At 47.6% G+C, this 18,405-nt stretch overlaps 1 protein-coding gene across 1 annotated transcript in view; it reads right to left on the bottom strand.

Annotated features, from left to right (window-relative positions):
* Arfgap3 (ADP ribosylation factor GTPase activating protein 3) overlaps positions 1–18,405 on the bottom strand; it is a 52,477-nt gene that overhangs the window by 22,648 nt on the left and 11,424 nt on the right. The window contains exons 3-8 of the mRNA XM_036208799.1: positions 17,206–17,278; positions 14,746–14,877; positions 12,458–12,541; positions 6,543–6,630; positions 3,836–3,895; positions 151–197 (exon numbers count right to left, since the gene is read on the bottom strand). Coding sequence (XP_036064692.1) covers positions 151–197; positions 3,836–3,895; positions 6,543–6,630; positions 12,458–12,541; positions 14,746–14,877; positions 17,206–17,278 — 484 coding nt within the window. The remainder of the gene's footprint in view (positions 1–150; positions 198–3,835; positions 3,896–6,542; positions 6,631–12,457; positions 12,542–14,745; positions 14,878–17,205; positions 17,279–18,405) is intronic.

The following is an 18,405-nucleotide window of genomic DNA, read 5'->3' on the forward strand; positions in this document are numbered from 1 at the left end:
CACCTGCCTCTGTCTCCTGAGTGTTGAGATTAAAGATATGTACCACCATACTGGTTTATGAAAGCCAGTATCCATGTGTAATGAGTATATTCCAGTTAAAAAGAAAGCATAGAGCCCGCTCCTGTATTTTTTACATAATATAATACTCACTCCTTTTTTTGCTTGATTTGGTTTCTTTTTTATAATAGATGAAATTTCTGCCAAAAATAAATCAGTAGTAAAGAGTCAGACAGGTAGAAATCAGACATCATTTTCTTAGCCTAGTGTGTCTTATAAATAAGATGCCTTGTCTACGTTCTAGAAAACTCGGGTCTCGGCATGTTCTCACATTGCCAGCACTTCATCAGTATGGAGTCAGGGTACGACTGTACACCACCCCAACTCAGAGCTCTGAGTTCCACACTAGAGAAACAGAGTCTGAGCTTGTCCCAGGACCTACTTTTCCACAAGCATGTAAAAACACCCTTCTGTGAGATGGTTCAGTGAGTAAAGGTGTTTGCTGCCAAGTCTGATGACCTGAGTTTGAATCCAGGATCCTGCAAGTTGTCCTCTGATCTCCATACACATGCCACAACATGTACCTCACTCCGCAGATAAATAAAATGTAATAAAAATAATTTTAAAAGGAATAAACTCTCCTATTGAATTACATGCATCAAGAACTCTACAGCACATCTGTCACCCAGGTGAGAGGGGGCCTGGTCTTGGGGTCCTTTCTCTGTGTGCTATAGCTTGATGTCAACCCTTCAACAATTACTGTCCTGCTCCCCCATATCTGCAAGGTCCCTGGACCCCTTTCTTGGGGGAACCATTTTTAGCAAACTTCCTTATCAGACCTGAAGAGCTGTGACATTCAAAGATTATATGGTTATGTTCCAAAGCACCTGAGAATCCAAAAGTCCTTCTCTCAATAGGTGAGAACATGTGACCTCTTGATGCCTGACACAGAAATCCAACACCCTTAAATAAACAGTCTGCACAGATACAGACTGTACGTTGCCTGTTTTGTTTTGTTCTCAGAGCCTCTCTCCAGGATGATCCACGGCCCCAGCCCGACAGCAGCTGCACATTTCAAGCTGGCACTGACCAAGGTGCCTTTGCTCTGAGGTGCCTTCTCATTTACTCACTCTCCAAGAGGCAGCTGAGAGTTCCTTTATCTTTCTCAGCAGAGAAGCCAGCCTGCTCCTGTGCTTCCTTTTTTCCATTTTATGTGTGGGTGATAGCGTGCATGTACCATCTGTGTGCCTGGTGTTCACAGGGGCCAGAAGAAGGCATCCGATCATCCGAGACCAGGGTGACAGACTGGGAACTGAACCCAGGTCTTCTGCAAGAGTAGCCAGTGATCTCACCACTGGATCGATCACCTCTCCAGCCCCTGTTCCCTGCATGCCTTCTCGGCCTCCTGACGTCTGTTGCTACCTTGAGCCTTGTTTGCTAACTGTGGCCCCTGGAAGCGCTGCCCCACCCTGTGCCATCTAAGCTCTGTCCAGCCTTGGGTTCCAGCAACATTCTGTGATGGGTTTTGGTCACCTCTGTCATTTGCTCCCAGATGCTGCTGCCAGGGATGACAGTGAGAGCCTGGCATCCCTCCAACTTCAACCTTCAGATCACTCCTATGTGATTAAAAACCATGGCTCTCCGGCCCCAACTCCGGCAGACTTTGTCCATTCTGTGCAGTCTCATCCGGTTAAGGAGAGGACTGCATTGTCTGGGGCAAGGGAGCTCCCAGAGCTGGGCTAGCCTGCCAGGTCACGGCCTCAGGCAATGAGCCCACTCCTGTCAAGATCCTTTCCTCTACTCCAGTGCCCTGACAACTAGGCAGTGACTGTGCCCGTCTTTGGTTTTCTTTTTATTTAAAGTTTTGGTGCTGGGGAGTGAACCAGGGCCGCAGGAGTACTAAGCAAACATCCTATTCCTGAGCACATCCCTGCTCCTTTCTCTGTGTTGTTATTATTATTATTATTATTATTATTATTATTATTATTATTATTCCATTTATTGCTTTGTTACTAGGGTTAGAACACAAGGCCTTATATATGCTAGGTAAGTGCTCTGTCACCAAGTTATAAAAACACATTTTTGCCAGGCAGTGGTGGTGCACATTTTTAATCCCAGCACTCGGGAGGCAGAGGCAGGTGGATCTCTGTGAGTTCGAGGCCAGCCTGGTCTACAGAGCGAGTTCTAGGATGGCCAGGGCCACACAGAGAATCTCTGTTTTGAAAAACAAAAAACAAGGGGCTGGGGATTTAGCTCAGTGGTAGAGAGCTTGCCTAGCAAACACAAGGCACAAGGCCCTGGGTTCAATCCTCAGCTCCACATACAAAAAAAAAAAAAAAAAAAAAAAAAAAAAAAAAAGAAAAGAAAAGAAAACAAAAACAAAAACAAAAACCCAAAACATATTCTTACTATCATCTTTACCTCCATCACCACCACCATTACCACTGCTGCTTGGTCTTGAAACTGGAGGTTGGAGAGATAGCTCAGTGATTAATAGCACTGGCTGCTCTTGCAGAGGACCTGGGTTTGAAATCCTGCACCCACATGGTGGCTCACACCCACCTGTAACTCCAGTTCCAGAGGATCTGACCCTTCTTCTGGCCTCCGTAGGCTTCTGCATGTATATAGTGCACAGACATACATGCAGGCCAAATACCCATACACATAAAATTAAATATATAAATACTAAAAAAAATAAAAATAAAAATAAAGTGAAAAACAGGAAATGGCCCAGCATTGTGATGTAACTAAAGCTTGGGCTGGGCTTTTCCTACTGACTTATACACAGATCTTATCACCCAGCCACTGAGACACAGAAGTATCCTGTGATTTATAATTTCCCAAAAATACATATCACTTCTGAGGTTTTTGTTGTTGTTTGTTTTGTTTTGGGACAGGGTTTTTCTGTGGAGACCTGGCTACCCTGGAACTCACTCTGTAGACCAGGCTAGCTTTGAACTCACAGGGATCCACCTGCCTCTGCCTCCTGAGTGCTGGGATTAAATGCGTGTACCACCACTGCCCAGCTTTTCTGGTTCAGTTTCAACACACAGTTATATATTCTGGTTTTAGAATTATGTTTTGGTGACCCAGGGAGAATAAAGCCTTGGGCTGGGGGTACAGCTCGGTGCTAAGAGCCCTTGCCTAGTATACACGAAGGCCTGGTTCCACTCCAACACACACACACACACACACACACACACACACACACACACACGCACACGCACACGCACACGCACACGCACACGCACACGCACACGCACGCACACACACGCCTCTATGGTGGGGGAAAAGCATGCAAATCCCCTGGTGCAGCCGACTGCAATCTCGGGCCCTAGGAAGAGACTAGTGATAGACATCTAGTGTGAAAGGATATTTCGGGGGAGAGGGGGGAGCACGGGACAGACACTCTCTCTTTCCATTGCTCTGCTTTAAACTCCTGCTGCATCTGTCTTAGAGCCTGTTCCTGCCCCTGAGGAGCTTGATGGAGGATGAAAAGGACCAGAAGGTTTAGTTATTTTTCCATCAGTGTGGCTACTTTCCAATACATACAAATGTAAAACACATCAATATCAGATTATAATCCCTTGAAAATGAGACACTGCTTTGAAGTTCAGAACACCGAGAAAATGCCGAGTATCTGATGAAGGATGGTGTCCAGGCTCTGAGCTCCGCTAGCATGGGCATGTTTGTGAACCAGCCTTTGCAAGGTGCACAGCCACAAGGGCTGCATGGAATAGCAGCTTTGCCTGGTAAAGTTCAGTTCCGGGTTCAGTCACAATGTTACAACTGAGGCTGACAGAATTCAAAGATGGACCCCGGGCCCTCAGCATATTACCTACTGCAGCCTTTCCTGGGGCATTCAGACCTTCCACACTTGGCCCTTGCTCTGGTCCACCTGAAAATGTAGAACACTCGTGTTAAAGCAGAAAACACACCTGGCAAATTTGCCTTTGAGTGTGAGATATTTCACGTTGCTCAGGCCTGGGTTTCGCACCTGGGTATGTCAATCACCTTGCTTTTCAGCTCTAGGATCTAGTTCATCATTCTATTTTTTACTGTGCACGTGGCCAAGCTCTACCACTGAGCTACATCCCCACCCCTTCCATTTTCATTTAAAGACAGGGTTTCACTATGTAAACCAGGCTGGCCTCGAACTCACAGAGATCCGTCTGCCTCTGCCTGAAGTTAAAGATGTGTGCCACCTTGTGGACCTTCATTTTTTTAAAAAATATTTTTTTCTTTTCAGTTGACATAGAATAATATTTATGAGACACACTGTGACATTTCAACAATGTGTACAGTGTGTAGTGGTCATGTATCATACCAAACACTACCACCTCTCTGTGGTAGACACATGTGAAACCTCTCTACTATAGGACAATGTGAACAGCTGTAGTTAAGGGGCTGTAAAGCATGACAGTCATTCCCTATCCAACTAGACCCCTGGATCCATTACCAGTCTCCCTACAACCTGCTCCCTGTCACAAACAATGTGACTGAAAACTGCTGGACCAGCTGGGCATCCTCCTGTGCTCCCAGCACGCAGGAGGCGGAGGCAGAACAATCAGAAGTTCAAAGTCATCCTCAGCTACACAGCAAGTGTGAGGTAACCTGGGCTACTCAGGTCCCTGTCTTAAAAAAAAAAAAAAGACAAGAAAAATCCATTAAAATGCAAATGCATGTTTAAAGCAAAAAATGAAATTTAATGATCTTTTCAACTGCTACCATTTAGAATTCTACTTTGTAATTTTTTAAAATTTTTTATTTTATTTTATTTATTTATTTACTTTGTTTTGTTTTGTTTTTTCAAGACAGGGTTTCTCTGTAGCTTTGGAGGCTGTCCTGGAACTCGCTTTGTAGACCAGGCTGGCCTCGAACTCACAGAGATCCACCTGCCTCTGCCTCCCGAGTGCTGGGATTACAGGCGTGCGCCACCACCATCCAGCTACTTTGTAATTTTTTTGGACAGGGTTTCATATAGCTCAGGTTGGCCTTGAACTCCCTTGGTAGCCAAGGATGACACTGAACCCTGACCTTCCTGACTTTGCCTCTTAGTGTGTGCAAGGCACTGAGTTACCTGTACTACACACGGTACATGTCCTATACAGCTCTCTCTCACTGGACACATGTCACATGCAACCCAAGGGGACACAGCAATCTCTAGACCAGGGTGTATGTGCTAACAGGGAGACAAAGTACAGAAGGCAGTGTGCTGGGCGTGGCCGATGGCTGCAGCTGGAGCTGCATCCGCAGGAGAGAAGGAAGGGCAGGAATGGGGGAGGATGCCAGGCTGGATTCCCATCTTTCTCTAAGGCTTCTCAACCACAGGACACAAAAAAGAAATCCACGTAGCCCGACAGTGGTGGAGCACATCTTTAATCCCAGCACTCGGGAGGCAGAGGCAGGGGGATCTCTGTGAGTTCGAGGCCAGCTTGATCTACAAAGTGAGTTCCAGGATAGCCAGGGTTGTTACACAGAGAAATCTTGTCTCAAAAACAAACAAACAAACAAACAAACAAAAAACCAAAAAGGAAAAAGAAAAGAAAAAGAAATGCATAGGTTGTAAACCATAAATAGATGAAAAGTAGCCATGCTGGGGTTATCTTAGAGCCATGACTCACGGGCTTCTGGAATTGTTCTCTCCTACCACCCTACCTATGACAGACAGTACCAACTTTAATCCTTGAAGCAGAATCCTTTTCCAAATCGCCTTATTGCACCCCAACCCAAACGCTGGTGCTGAGCCCCCACAAGCCAGCACATCTTTCCTGGGTCCCACACCTCAAGTTCTCTGCTTGACTACCAGAGTACATTTTATTGTCAATTTACTGCAACATTTGGGACGATGAAAGATGATCAGTTTTAGAACACAGGACTCCTAGGTCATTTCTAATGCGTAAGTGATTGACATCATATTTACAGTAAGAACACAACCAGGTATGGTGGAGCACACCTGTGATCCCAGCACTCAAGAGGTAGAGGCAGGAGGATCAGGAGTTCAGTGATCCTCAGTGACCTAGTGGATTTTCAGATAGCCTAGGCTACATGAGACTACCTCAAAACACCATCAAATAAATAAAGTTCTACAATATAGTCACCAAGTATGTATGACTTATTAACTGTGAAATACTTATTAACAGTTTTAAAACTGAAATCTTAGCCAGGCACGGTGGCACATACTTTTAATCACAGCACTCCAGAGGCAGAGACAAATGGATAGCTGAGAATTTGAGGCCAGCCTGGTCTCAGGACAGTCAGGACGACAAAGTGAGACCTTGCCTTAAAATTTCTTTAAACTAAATTTAAAAAAAGAACCCTGGAATCTTGTTTTCTACTTTAAAAGTCCACACTTCAATACTGTATCTAAGCAAAAACTAATCATCCAGTTATCCTGTTCTGTAGTTAACATCTTGGTGGGAACCTTCTAGAATGTCTTTTGAGTCCATCAGCTAACACAAAAGGGTTTCTATTTTAACTTTAGTAGTTTCATCTTGGCCACTAGACCACAGAACAGCATTCTCTGTTGACTTCATGAACCCCACCTTCATCTTTTTCTGGAGTGGTTTCCACGGCCCACGGTGTTACAGCAGCTGGTTCTGGCTGTGCCGATGCCTGCATGGTACCAGTGACCTGCACGGGGTAAGAGAAGTCATTAGCAGGAAAGCAAAGGACTCATCACTAACAGCAAACCACATGGGGGGCAGCAGTGCGGGAGCCCCTTCTGCGCATGTGCTAGTGGCTAGACACAGCCATGACTCACGTTCAAATGTCTCACTTTACCCACCATTTTTTTTTTTTTTTTACAGAATCTCATGAGTTCCAGACTGGCCTAGAACTTGGTACTGTGGCAGAAGATGATCCTAAACTTCTGATGTTTCTCCTTTCACCTTCCAGTGCTGGGATTACAGATGTGCAAGGCAGCACCTATTTATGAGGTCGGGATAGAACCCAGGGCTTTGTGTGTGCTCTGGCAAGCACTCTACCAACTGAGCTACATTCCTAGCCTCTTCCCTTCTAGGGTGTAAATTTTGGAATTTTTGTTTTTGTGAGACAGGGTCTCATTATGTAGCCCTGGCTGGCCTCAAACTCACAGAGATCTGTCAGTCTTCGATTCATGGGTGCTGGGATCAAAGGTGTGTGCCACCACACCCAAGTGGAATGATTTCAGATTTATGCAAAATTGATCCAGATCACACAACACATTCTATGTACCCAGGCTCCTCTGCACACCTGTCAAAGCAGGACATCATCAGTCATGGCAGGCTCTGCAGGGGCACTGCATCCATGACAATTTCCCTTGGGGCCGCTCAGGGACCCAACAATGGGCTCTCAAGCCTCTGCAGCTTGTGACCATTTCTGCTGGCCTGGAAGCTTTGGAAGGATGCTGTCTAGTGCTTCTTTGTAGCTTGGTTTTCTCCTTGCCTGCGTCAACACGACTCAACACTGAGTTGGTGAGGTGATGTGGGCCGGTTTCTTTCTCCAGTCTCGGCAGGTGTCTCCCAGCCCTACCTGCCCTTGAGGAAAGGCCAGCAGAGCTCCATGTCCTGAAGATTCCACACACAGCTTAGAATTCCAGAGGAAGGCCTGGGCCTCCCCCACCCACGCTGTACTCACTGAAGTCACATGGACTCTTGGTGACAGGTATTCTTAGGGTGGTAACAACACTGATTTTGTGGTTCGGACAGCCCCAGCTTTGACCACCAGGGGCTCTTTCAGCCTGCCTATGAGTCCTTCAGACAAAGCCCCATCTGTTCTCCCCAGAGCACCTCACTTTCTAGCTCTAGCTCTACAAGATGGTCTGCACATCTGGCTCAGAAGCCTCAGTGGCCATTTTCTAAAGGTAGCCCTGGCTCCTCTGCTAGAAAATGAAATTAGAAAGCAGGATCTGAGGGGCTGGAGAGTGGTTAACAACACTGGCTGCTCCTGTAGAGGACTCAGGTTCAGTTCTCAGCACACACATCAGGCTGCTTACAACTACCTGGAACTCCAGCTCCAAGGGATCTGACGTCCTCTTCTGACTTCTGCAGGCACCAGGCACATACATGCTGCACACATATACATGCAGACACTCACACATACATATAAAGAAGTCTTTAGAAACCAAGGTCAGATGCTGAGGGTGTTTGCTGAGCTAGGTTGTCACTGTCTCTAGACATTCTTTGTGTGTGGGGTAAGCTAAGTGACACGTGTGCACATTTATCTAGTCTCCGTCTGCACATCTGTCCAGTCTCCATCTGCACATCTGTCCAGTCTCTATCTGCACATCTATCCAGTCTCCATCTACACATCTGTCCAGTCTCTGTCTGCACATCTGTCCAGTCTCCATCTGCACATCTATCCAGAGTCTCCATCTGCACATCTGTCCAGTCTCCATCTGCACATCTATCCAGTCTCTGTCTGCACATCTGTCCAGTCTCCGTCTGCACATCTATCCATCTCCATCTGCACATCTATCCAGTCTCCATCTACACATCTGTCCAGTCTCTGTCTGCACATCTGTCCAGTCTCCATCTGCACAGCTATCCATCTCCATCTGCACATCTATCCAGAGTCTCCGTCTGCACATCTGTCCAGTCTCTGTCTGCACATCTGTCCAGTCTCTGTCTGCACATCTGTCCAGTCTCCATCTGCACATCTATCCATCTCCATCTGCACATCTGTCCAGTCTCCATCTACACATCTGCCAGTCTCTGTCTGCACATCTGTCCAGTCTCCATCTGCACAGCTATCCATCTCTCTGCACATCTATCCAGTCTCCATCTGCACATCTGTCCAGTCTCTGTCTGCACATCTGTCCAGTCCTGTCCATCTGCACATCTGTCCAGTCTCCATCTGCACATCTATCCATCTCCATCTGCACATCTGTCCAGTCTCCATCTGTACATCTATCCATCTCCATCTGCACAGCTATCCAGAGTCTCCGTCTGCACATCTGTCCAGTCTCCATGTGCACATCTATCCAGTCTCCATCTACACATCTGTCCAGTCTCCATCTGCACATCTGTCCAGTCTCCATCTGCACATCTATCCAGTCTCCATCTACACATCTGTCCAGTCTCTGTCTGCACATCTGTCCAGTCTCCATCTGCACAGCTATCCATCTCCATCTGCACATCTATCCAGAGTCTCCGTCTGCACATCTGTCCAGTCTCCATCTGCACATCTATCCAGTCTCTGTCTGCACATCTGTCCAGTCTCCGTCTGCACATCTATCCATCTCCATCTGCACATCTATCCAGTCTCCATCTACACATCTGTCCAGTCTCTGTCTGCACATCTGTCCAGTCTCCATCTGCACAGCTATCCATCTCCATCTGCACATCTATCCAGAGTCTCCGTCTGCACATCTGTCCAGTCTCTGTCTGCACATCTGTCCAGTCTCTGTCTGCACATCTGTCCAGTCTCCATCTGCACATCTATCCATCTCCATCTGCACATCTGTCCAGTCTCCATCTGTACATCTATCCATCTCCATCTGCACAGCTATCCAGAGTCTCCGTCTGCACATCTGTCCAGTCTCCATCTACACATCTGTCCAAGTCTCCATCTGCCATCTACCCAGTCTCCATCTGCACATCTACCCAGTCTCCATCTGCACATGCTGTCCCAGTTCTCTGTCTGCACATCTGTCCAGTCTCCATCTGCACATCTATCCAGAGTCTCCATCTGCACATCTGTCCAGTCTCCGTCTGCACATCTATCCATCTCCATCTGCACATATATCCAGTCTCTGTCTGCACATCTATCCATCTCCATCTGCACATCTGTCCAGTCTCCGTCTGTACATCTATCCATCTCCATCTGCACAGCTATCCAGAGTCTCCGTCTGCACATCTGTCCAGTCTCCATCTACACATCTATCCAGTCTCCATCTGCACATCTGTCCAGTCTCCATCTGCACATCTACCCAGTCTCCATCTGCACATCTGTCCAGTCTCTGTCTGCACATCTGTCCAGTCTCCATCTGCACATCTATCCAGAGTCTCCATCTGCACATCTGTCCAGTCTCCGTCTGCACATCTATCCATCTCCATCTGCACATATATCCAGTCTCTGTCTGCACATCTGTCCAGTCTCCATCTGCACATCTGTCCAGTCTCCATCTGCACATCTACCCAGTCTCCATCTGCACATCTATCCATCTCCATCTGCACATGCGCAGACACACGCTACAGAGATGACACAGATACAGGAGTTCATCTTGGACTACCCAACCCGAGACACACCGCACTGCTCCTGGCTCTCTCTTCCCAGCCTATCTTTTTACTGATTCCATCTCTCAGCTACTAGTCATAGATATTCAGAGTCTATTCTGTATCTAGTGCTATGTTAAACAACAGCAACATTCACCCACCACCCAGGCTGGCCTCAACTCACTCTGCAGCTCCTGTTGGCCTCAAACTCACTCTCGATCCTCCCCCTAGCCTCCTGAATGCTGGATTACATATCTGTGCCCCCCATCCCCAGCTTCTGGTAACTACTTATTATGTTGTCAATAACAACATATACATATGATGATAGCAAAAAAGAAAAAAAAATCAAGATTTATCGTGTGTGTGTGTAGTATAGTGTGCATACACGTTTACAGGTGTGTGAGTGCAGGTGTGTGCAGAGGCTGGAGGATGACACTGGATGTCTTCCTTGCTCCCTCTCCCTTTATTTACCGGGACAGTGTTTCTTGCTGAGCCTGGAGCTTGCTGACTCAACCAGTCTAGACAGGCAGCTTGCTTCAGGGATCCCACCTCTGACTCCTGAGCACTGGGATTACAGGAAGGCTGCCACACCTGAGCAGCTTTTACACCATTCCTGTATCTGAACTCCAGCCCTCATGCACAGGAAGTGCTTTACCTACTGAGCCATTTCCCCAGTGGGTTTTGTTGTTGTTGCTTGCTTGCTTGCTTGCTTTTTAAATTTTGATTCTCAAGACAGAGCCTCACACTATGGCCCAGGCTGCTCTGGAACTCACTGTACAGTGAAAGCGGACCTCGAACTTGCAGCGGTGGGCCGTCTCAGCCTTGGCAGTGCAGGACCACATACGGATAGTACTTGCACCTTGCTTTGGCTTTTAAATGTCCTCCAGAAGCTTAAGTGTCACTCACTTGGTCTCCAGCCTGCAGCAGGTAGGTTCTAAAGGGGTATCTTAGGGCCCTTAAAGGGAAAAAAAGGGACCCCAGTCCCTCTGGCCAAAAGCAACAGAAGGAAGAAAGTTAATTTTGGCTCAGGGTTTCAGAAAGAGTCCATAATGGTGAAAAAAATTTTCCCAGCAGGAAACGAGGCCAGCCTGACCGTCAGGAAGCAGAGAGAGGCCAGAAAGTGGGGTGAGGTTATAAGAACTCAAGGCCCACCTGAGTGACACCCTCCAGCAAAGCTCCACCTCCTAAGGTGAGCAATCTTGCTTCTCTGTATGCTCACCACCAGTGTCCTAATGTTGAGCAGGCCCGGGAGCTACAGGACCAGCTACCCCAGACTGTACCCTCCAAACCCACATCACCATAAATCTCTCTTCATCATCTTAGGTATGTGTCACCATGACAGGTATGAACACATAATTTTAAAACTAAGCAAGTACCAGCCCCTCCTCAAAGGGATTGGGAAGACCAGGGAGAATCCAGAACATGGGGCTCCAAGCCAGAGGTCTGCAGGTATGCTTCCCAGGACCTGTCAGGGTTTGGGGTTTCACAGGCTCTACCTTCCTTAGCAAACTGACTTGAGAAGAGGCCAGTGAGGCACTGTGGACGGTTGTCACTGTTGCTGGGAGCTACGCACGCCACCTCTGAACACTGCTACGCTGGCTCTAGCTGTTTCTACTTGTGCCATTTAATTCTCACAGCAAGCCTGGACAAATATGGTATGTGCCCCATGAAATCAGGGCACTCAGATTTACCCCCATGACAACTGTCTTTATTCTTCAGCCACCAAGCCCTGAGCTGGATAAGAAGGCGCACCCAGTTTCCCCAGAGCTTGGTACAGAGGTGACCACATTCCAGCCAGCAAGACAGGAGCAGTGATGTGGATGCCACTTCCAGACTCTCTGATACAGGACAAGGGCCCTTGCTCTCCTGGACATGCATCCCTCCCCTATGAACTATGAAAGGGTGTACTTCTGGGCCCCAGGTTAGACCCTAAGCCAGAAGTCATGAATGGAGAACAGCACAGGAAACTCATCAGGCAGCCTGTCTCTTACTGAAACGTCTCAAAAGCATGCTTGCTATGACTTTCAGAATAAGTACATTTCAAAATTATGTAAAGCATGGCCAGAGAGACTGCTCAGTGGTTAAGAGTTTACGATGCTCTCAATCCCAGTACCCATTGGGGCAGCTCACAACTCCCTGTAACTCCAGCTCCAGGAGTTTGATGCCCTCTTCTGAACTCCATGGGCACTGCACTCACATGCACATACTCCCATACATATACACATGATCTAAAATAAACCTTGAGAACAAAGCAGCAAACTTACCTCCTGAGAGACGTGAGCAGCAAAAAAATCCTCCTCCTTTGGGGGAGGGGACACAGGTGGAGCTGCACAGCTGTCAAGCCACAGCTGGAAGGAAAAACAAAGCAGAGCTTAGTAGGGAGTTTAGCTCAGCTCTCCTCTCCCCTCTGGAGTTTGCAGCCAACACTGTGTCTATCTAGTCCCTCACCCACAACACCGGAGTGTCCATACAGGGCCCTGAGCACACTGTGGAAAAAGCTGTCACTCCAACAAGTTCCACACCCTGAGGAGGTTAGGAACCCCGGCTCCTGAAACCCTTTTAGATGTAAGTACAGGCTCTAAACCACAGTGACCAGGCCCAGCCTGGATTCCACACCCAGAATTTCCATCCTCACTGAAGCTGCTGGCGACCTCAACACTCCTGATGTCTTCAATCCATCTCCAGACACGCAGCAAAGATGAGCTGTGGGAAAAGCATGTTCCTGGCCGAAGTTGAAGCAGGCATACTGCCCTGTGCTTGAGTCCTTAGACTCGCAAGTAAATGCCTTTCCTGTGCTCCCTCAGGGGATGCCCTCCTCTCTGCCATGCTTTTTATTCTACTAATGGTTTCCATGTTAAACATGGCCCCAAGGGTAGGGCTGAGCAGCTCTCTCGGGCTCCCAGGCTCCCAAGGGCTGTGATGTGCCTTCCCAAGAATCCCTCATCAGCCCTAAGCTATGGCCACTATGGGTGCAGTCAATGCTCACACGTCACCAATATATATCAAAGTTGGCAATTAATGAATTAACTCTTTTTAAGCACGAAGCTGAAGCCCAGGGTCTCTCACATACTAGGCAACAAGCACTCTGTCACTGAGTTTAAGCCCATTAAATGAGGTTATCCTTTTATTTATGATTGACTGATTTTCATTTCTATGACCCTGACTGGACTAGAACTTACTATGTAGACCAGACAGGCCTCATAATTAAAGTGATCCTCCTGCCTCTTCCTTCTGAGTACTAGGATCCTAGGTGTGAGCCACCCTTTTGGTTTATTTTTGTTTTCTGAGATGGGGTCTCACTGCCCTGACTGGGCTTGAACTTGGATTCCTCCTGCTTCTGTCTCCTAAGTGCTGAGATTATATGTGTAAGCCAGCACACCTAGTATTAAAATGAGGAATCTTTAACTGGAAACATACATTAAGCGAAGGAATGCATTGACTAGTTAATGGAAACATGACCTGTGTGCCCCGAGGCTGGAAGGAGCCTGAAGTCTCCAGCAGTGATCCTGGGTGCCCATGTGTACCCGTGTGCTGAGAGCTGGGCTGATCTGGAGAAGGAATGTGGCTCCTTGTCTGCATTACTGACAGAGCCAGAACAGCATGGGGCCAGGGCCTTGGGGGAACTGTGACTTTAACCTGAGGACTCAACTCTTGTCCTCTAAAGGGCTGTGGTTATCAGTCCCAAGGCTGCTGTGTGCTCTATCTGTGACACACTTGAGATACTGTGTTCCCTTTGCATGACACTGCTTAATTAGCTTCCTGCTGACTTTGGACCATTACATGATAGTGTCCTGCTGATCCTCTCGAATTTCCCCTTGCAAACTGTATGTAAGATGCTCTTCTTCTTCTTCTTCTTCTTCTTCTTCTTCTTCTTCTTCTTCTTCTTCTTCTTCTTCTTCTTCTTCTTCGTTTGTTTGTTTTTTGTGGTTTTTCGAGGCAGGGTTTCTCTGTAGCCTTTGGAGGCTGTCCTGGAACTCGATTTGTAGACCAGGCTGACCTTGAACTCACAGAGATCAACCTGCCTCTGCCTCCTGAGTGCTGGGATTATAGGGATGCACCAACACCACCCGGCTTGTTTTGGGTTTTTTTTTTTTTTTTAAGATTCATTTTAATTAGATTTATTATATATACAGTGTTCTGCCTGCATGTTTGCCTGTATGCCAGAAGAGGGTGCCAGATCTCATTATAGAGGCTGTGAGCTACCATGTGGTTGCTGGGAATTAAACTCAGGACCTCTAGGAAGAACAGCCAGTGCTCTTAACCTCTGAGCCATCTCTCCAGCCCCGACCCTGTACTTCTTAATAAACTCGCTTATATGAGCCATCAGCTTGTGCAAGACCTCCTGAGCCCAGCTTCCTATCTTCTTTAGCCTCTCATCTCCTGGCCCTTTGGACCCTGTCACTGAAGAATGACCTGTGGATGAACAGAGCAGAGTCCTTCCAATAACGAGGGTCCACCATACCCTGGCTCTCCACAGGAGACCTCAGACACAGTTTTACCACTTGGGACTGAAGACACTTTTTATGGAATGAACTCCATTGAAGGGACTCACGTCAGTTCCATGCTTCCGGGTGGCCTGCGTGGCCAGAGACTTGACTTTCTCCCTGTAAAGCTGAGCCGCACGGCTGTTGTACTTGGCGTTGGTGTCATTGGTGGCACACCCGTGTTGGTGGAAGAAGGAAGACTACAGAGGAAGGCAGGCAAATTAACAGATAGCACGAGACCTCTGACCTCACGCCCAGATGCTACTGAATGAGGGGCTTAAAAAGTACAAGGGGAAATGAAAATAATTAGACACCATGAAAGGTCTAAAATACATTTTCCTTACAAAAGGGACTCCTTTGGGCCAACAAGATGGCTCAGCAGTTAAAAGGCATTTGCTGCAAAGTGTGACATCCTAAGTTCAATCCCCAAGCCCCAGGTGGTGGGAAAAGATTCATCTCCTGACAGTTGTCCGTTGACCTCTACATGTGCACCATGGTATGTCAGCACAAGCATGTGTGTGCACACACAAAGACACAAATGTAATAAGAAGTTTAATAAGAAAATCCCTTCAAATACACTGACAATATTTATTTATTTATTCTTATGGCACTATGTTTTGCCTGCATGAATGTCTGTTTGAGGGTGTCGGGTCCCTTGGAACTGGAGTTACAGACAGTTGTGAGCTGCCATGTGGGTGCTGGGAATTGGACCTGGGTCTTCTGGAAGAACAGCCAATGCTCTTAACCACTGAGCCATCTCTCCAGCCCCCAATATTTTCATTTTTAACATTTATTGATTGATAGATGGACGGATTGTTGGGGGGGGTGCATGTGTGCATGGGGAGGTCATATGACATCTTAGGGGACTCTTAACTTCTTCCAGAAAGTGGGTTCTAGGTGTGGAAGTTAGGTAACCTGGTTCGACAGCAGGCTGAACCACCTCAGGTCCTAATGTTAATGTTTTGATAAAAATAGACACAAGACTAGATATGAGAATGAGTTCATTGGCCTTTGTATCTGCACCAACCACCTGTGACAACTTGAAGGTCACTCTGAGGAGGGTCTCCTTGGTGAGAGGCAGGGCCTCACTATGTATCTCTGTGAGTTCAGACCAGCCTGGTCTACACAGCAAGTTCCAGGACAGCCAGGGCTGCACAGTCTCAAAAGAAAAACCAGGCGGGACAAACCCGTCTTAGAGAGTGAATGGCAACTCTTCATTACAGGGTCTCACGATAGAGCCCTGGCTCGCCTGAAATTCCCCCATGTAGACTAGGCCGGCCTTGAACTCACAGAGATCCGCCTGCCCCTGCCTGTTGGGTGCCAGGGTTACAGGCGTAGCCACCGCATGTGACCACATAGGACTTCTTTTTTTTCTTTGAGACAGGGTTTCTCTGTGTAGCTTTGTGCCTTTCCTGGATCTCGCTCTGTAGACCAGGCTGGCCTCGAACTCACAGAGCTCCGCCTGGCTCTGCCTCCCGAGTGCTGGGATTAAAGGCATGTGCCACCACCGCCTGGCTCACATAGGACTTCTTACTCCTGCTGAACAGCACCTCTGAAAGTGCGCCAGTCACCAGTCGGTACCGTTTGGAAAGGAGGGGAGTGTCAGTGTCTCAAAAGGCCCTTTGGGCTAGAATTTCTTCGTTGTTGACAACCTCATGATGTGTATCATGTGTTTGGGTCATCTTCACCTTCTATTGTACTCTCTCCATCAAGCTGCTTACTCCCACAAGTCCTTCTTCTTTTATGCCTGCTGCAGGGCTTGCTTTTTCGTGTGACCCTGATGCCTGCACCAGCATGGGTGCAGGCTACTTACTGGAGCCTGTACAACTACCCCATGGCCACACCACTGAAGAAAATGACCCCCCAACACACACACACACACACACACACACACACACACACACACACACACACTAGCTACTTTGAAAGGGTTTCTAGTCTACCACTTGAGAGACCTGATTCTCTCTAATTAATGTAAATATACACACTCCAGTGTAAGGACAGTGGCTCCCCATTCAAGGGTAAAAACCTCCTTTTTATTTTAAAGATTTATCTACTTATGTATATGAGTGCTGTATTTGCATGTATTCCTGCAGGCCAGAAGAAGGCATCTGATCCTATTATAGATGATTGGGAGCCGCCATGTGGGTGCTGGGAATTGAACTCGGGACCTCTGGAAGAGCAGCGAGTGCTCTTAACCACTGAGCCGTCTTTCCAGTCCCTTCTTTTGTTTTTTTAAGCATGCCAGTTCTTCTAAATTCTCACTTGCTTTCAGTTTCCTTAAAGCACTTACACTCCAGTATATTCTTGTCAATTTGTTTCTTCAGTTGTGCTTCAACTCTGCCACAAGAGGGGTAAGTTGGCTTGTTACCAGACACACAGCATCCAGCCTAACAGGTACTCTGAATAAAAACACCTTTGATGCTTCTGGCCTTTGAGCCTGTTTTGCCCCGCCCCGCCAGAGCCTCGCAAACACATAGGGCTTGAACTTCAGTAAAGAGGAGGAAAGGGCAAGTCTGGGGACTTACAGCATTCGAGTTCCCTCCAACTTGCATGCATCGAAGCTGAAACCAAGACCAGTTCGAATCCAGCTCTGTGGATCTGGGAGGAAACAAGATCCCGCAGTGTGAAAACTTTCCTTCTATGGCATCAACTGCTAACTAAGCTTTCAAAAGGCTTCCTAGAGCTCTGGGGTTTAGGGAATTCTGTGCAGTCAGGGACCGTGGTGTGTACCTGCAATCCTCACACCCAGCAGGCAGAGGCAAGAGAATTCTAAGTTGGAGCCTTGCCAAAGTTCCACATGAGCCTGTTTCAAAAACCCCAAAGGGTGGGTGGGACTGAGCTCAGGGTGAGCACTGTGGCTGCTACATGTGGTGCTTTACCTGCATGTGTGCCTGTGCATCATGTATGCCTGGTCCTGTGGAGGCCTGAAGAGGGAGTCTGATCCCCTGAAGTCACACACAGTTGTGAACCTCCACATGGGTGCTAGGGAACCAAGCCTGGGTCCTCTGGAAAAGCAGCAAGTGCTCTTAACCACTGAGCCATCTCTCCATCCCCTTCCTTTTTCCTTTGAAATTTATTTTATTTATGTACATGTGTGTTGTGTGAGTATATGTCACATAGATGCCTATGGATCCCCTGGAGCTGGGGTTACAGGTGCTTGGAACTGGACCTGGGTCTCCTGCAAGAGAAGCAAATACTCTTAACGGCTGAGCAAGCTCTCCAGCTCCTTTAAGCATGGATCTTTAACCGGGTTAACAGAAATTCCCCTGGAACCCTGGATTCCCACAACAAAAGGTTCTGATGGTGGAGGCCTGAGCACCATCTGCAGGAGCTCTGGGCAGCACCTACTCCCACAGGAAGAACTGCCACCCTGCATGGAGTCCTATGAAAGCTGAGTGCTGAGGAAAAAGTGCTCTTGTTAACCAATGGGTAACAAGAAGGTGGCAGGAGGTTAAGGAGACAGTGGTCTCCCTTGCTATACTAATGGCTACTGAACCCAGCACTTTTGTAAGGAGAGTATTTAAGTCGATTCTGGAATGTGTGTCAGAATGAATGCTAACGAAGACTTCCCACAGTCACCATGGGAAGGAACCCCAGGACAGTTCCAAGGAGTGCCATGGCAGGTCATTTGTTTCCAGCGTGCAAGCGTGCTCCCTTCAAGGCCAGTGTCTCCTTCCATGCTAGTGTCAGGCCAAGGCTCTTCCCTTGAGTCCTTTGAGAGGCAC

The sequence above is a fragment of the Onychomys torridus genome, chromosome 16 (assembly GCF_903995425.1).
Source record: "Onychomys torridus chromosome 16, mOncTor1.1, whole genome shotgun sequence".
Lineage (NCBI taxonomy): Eukaryota > Metazoa > Chordata > Mammalia > Rodentia > Cricetidae > Onychomys > Onychomys torridus.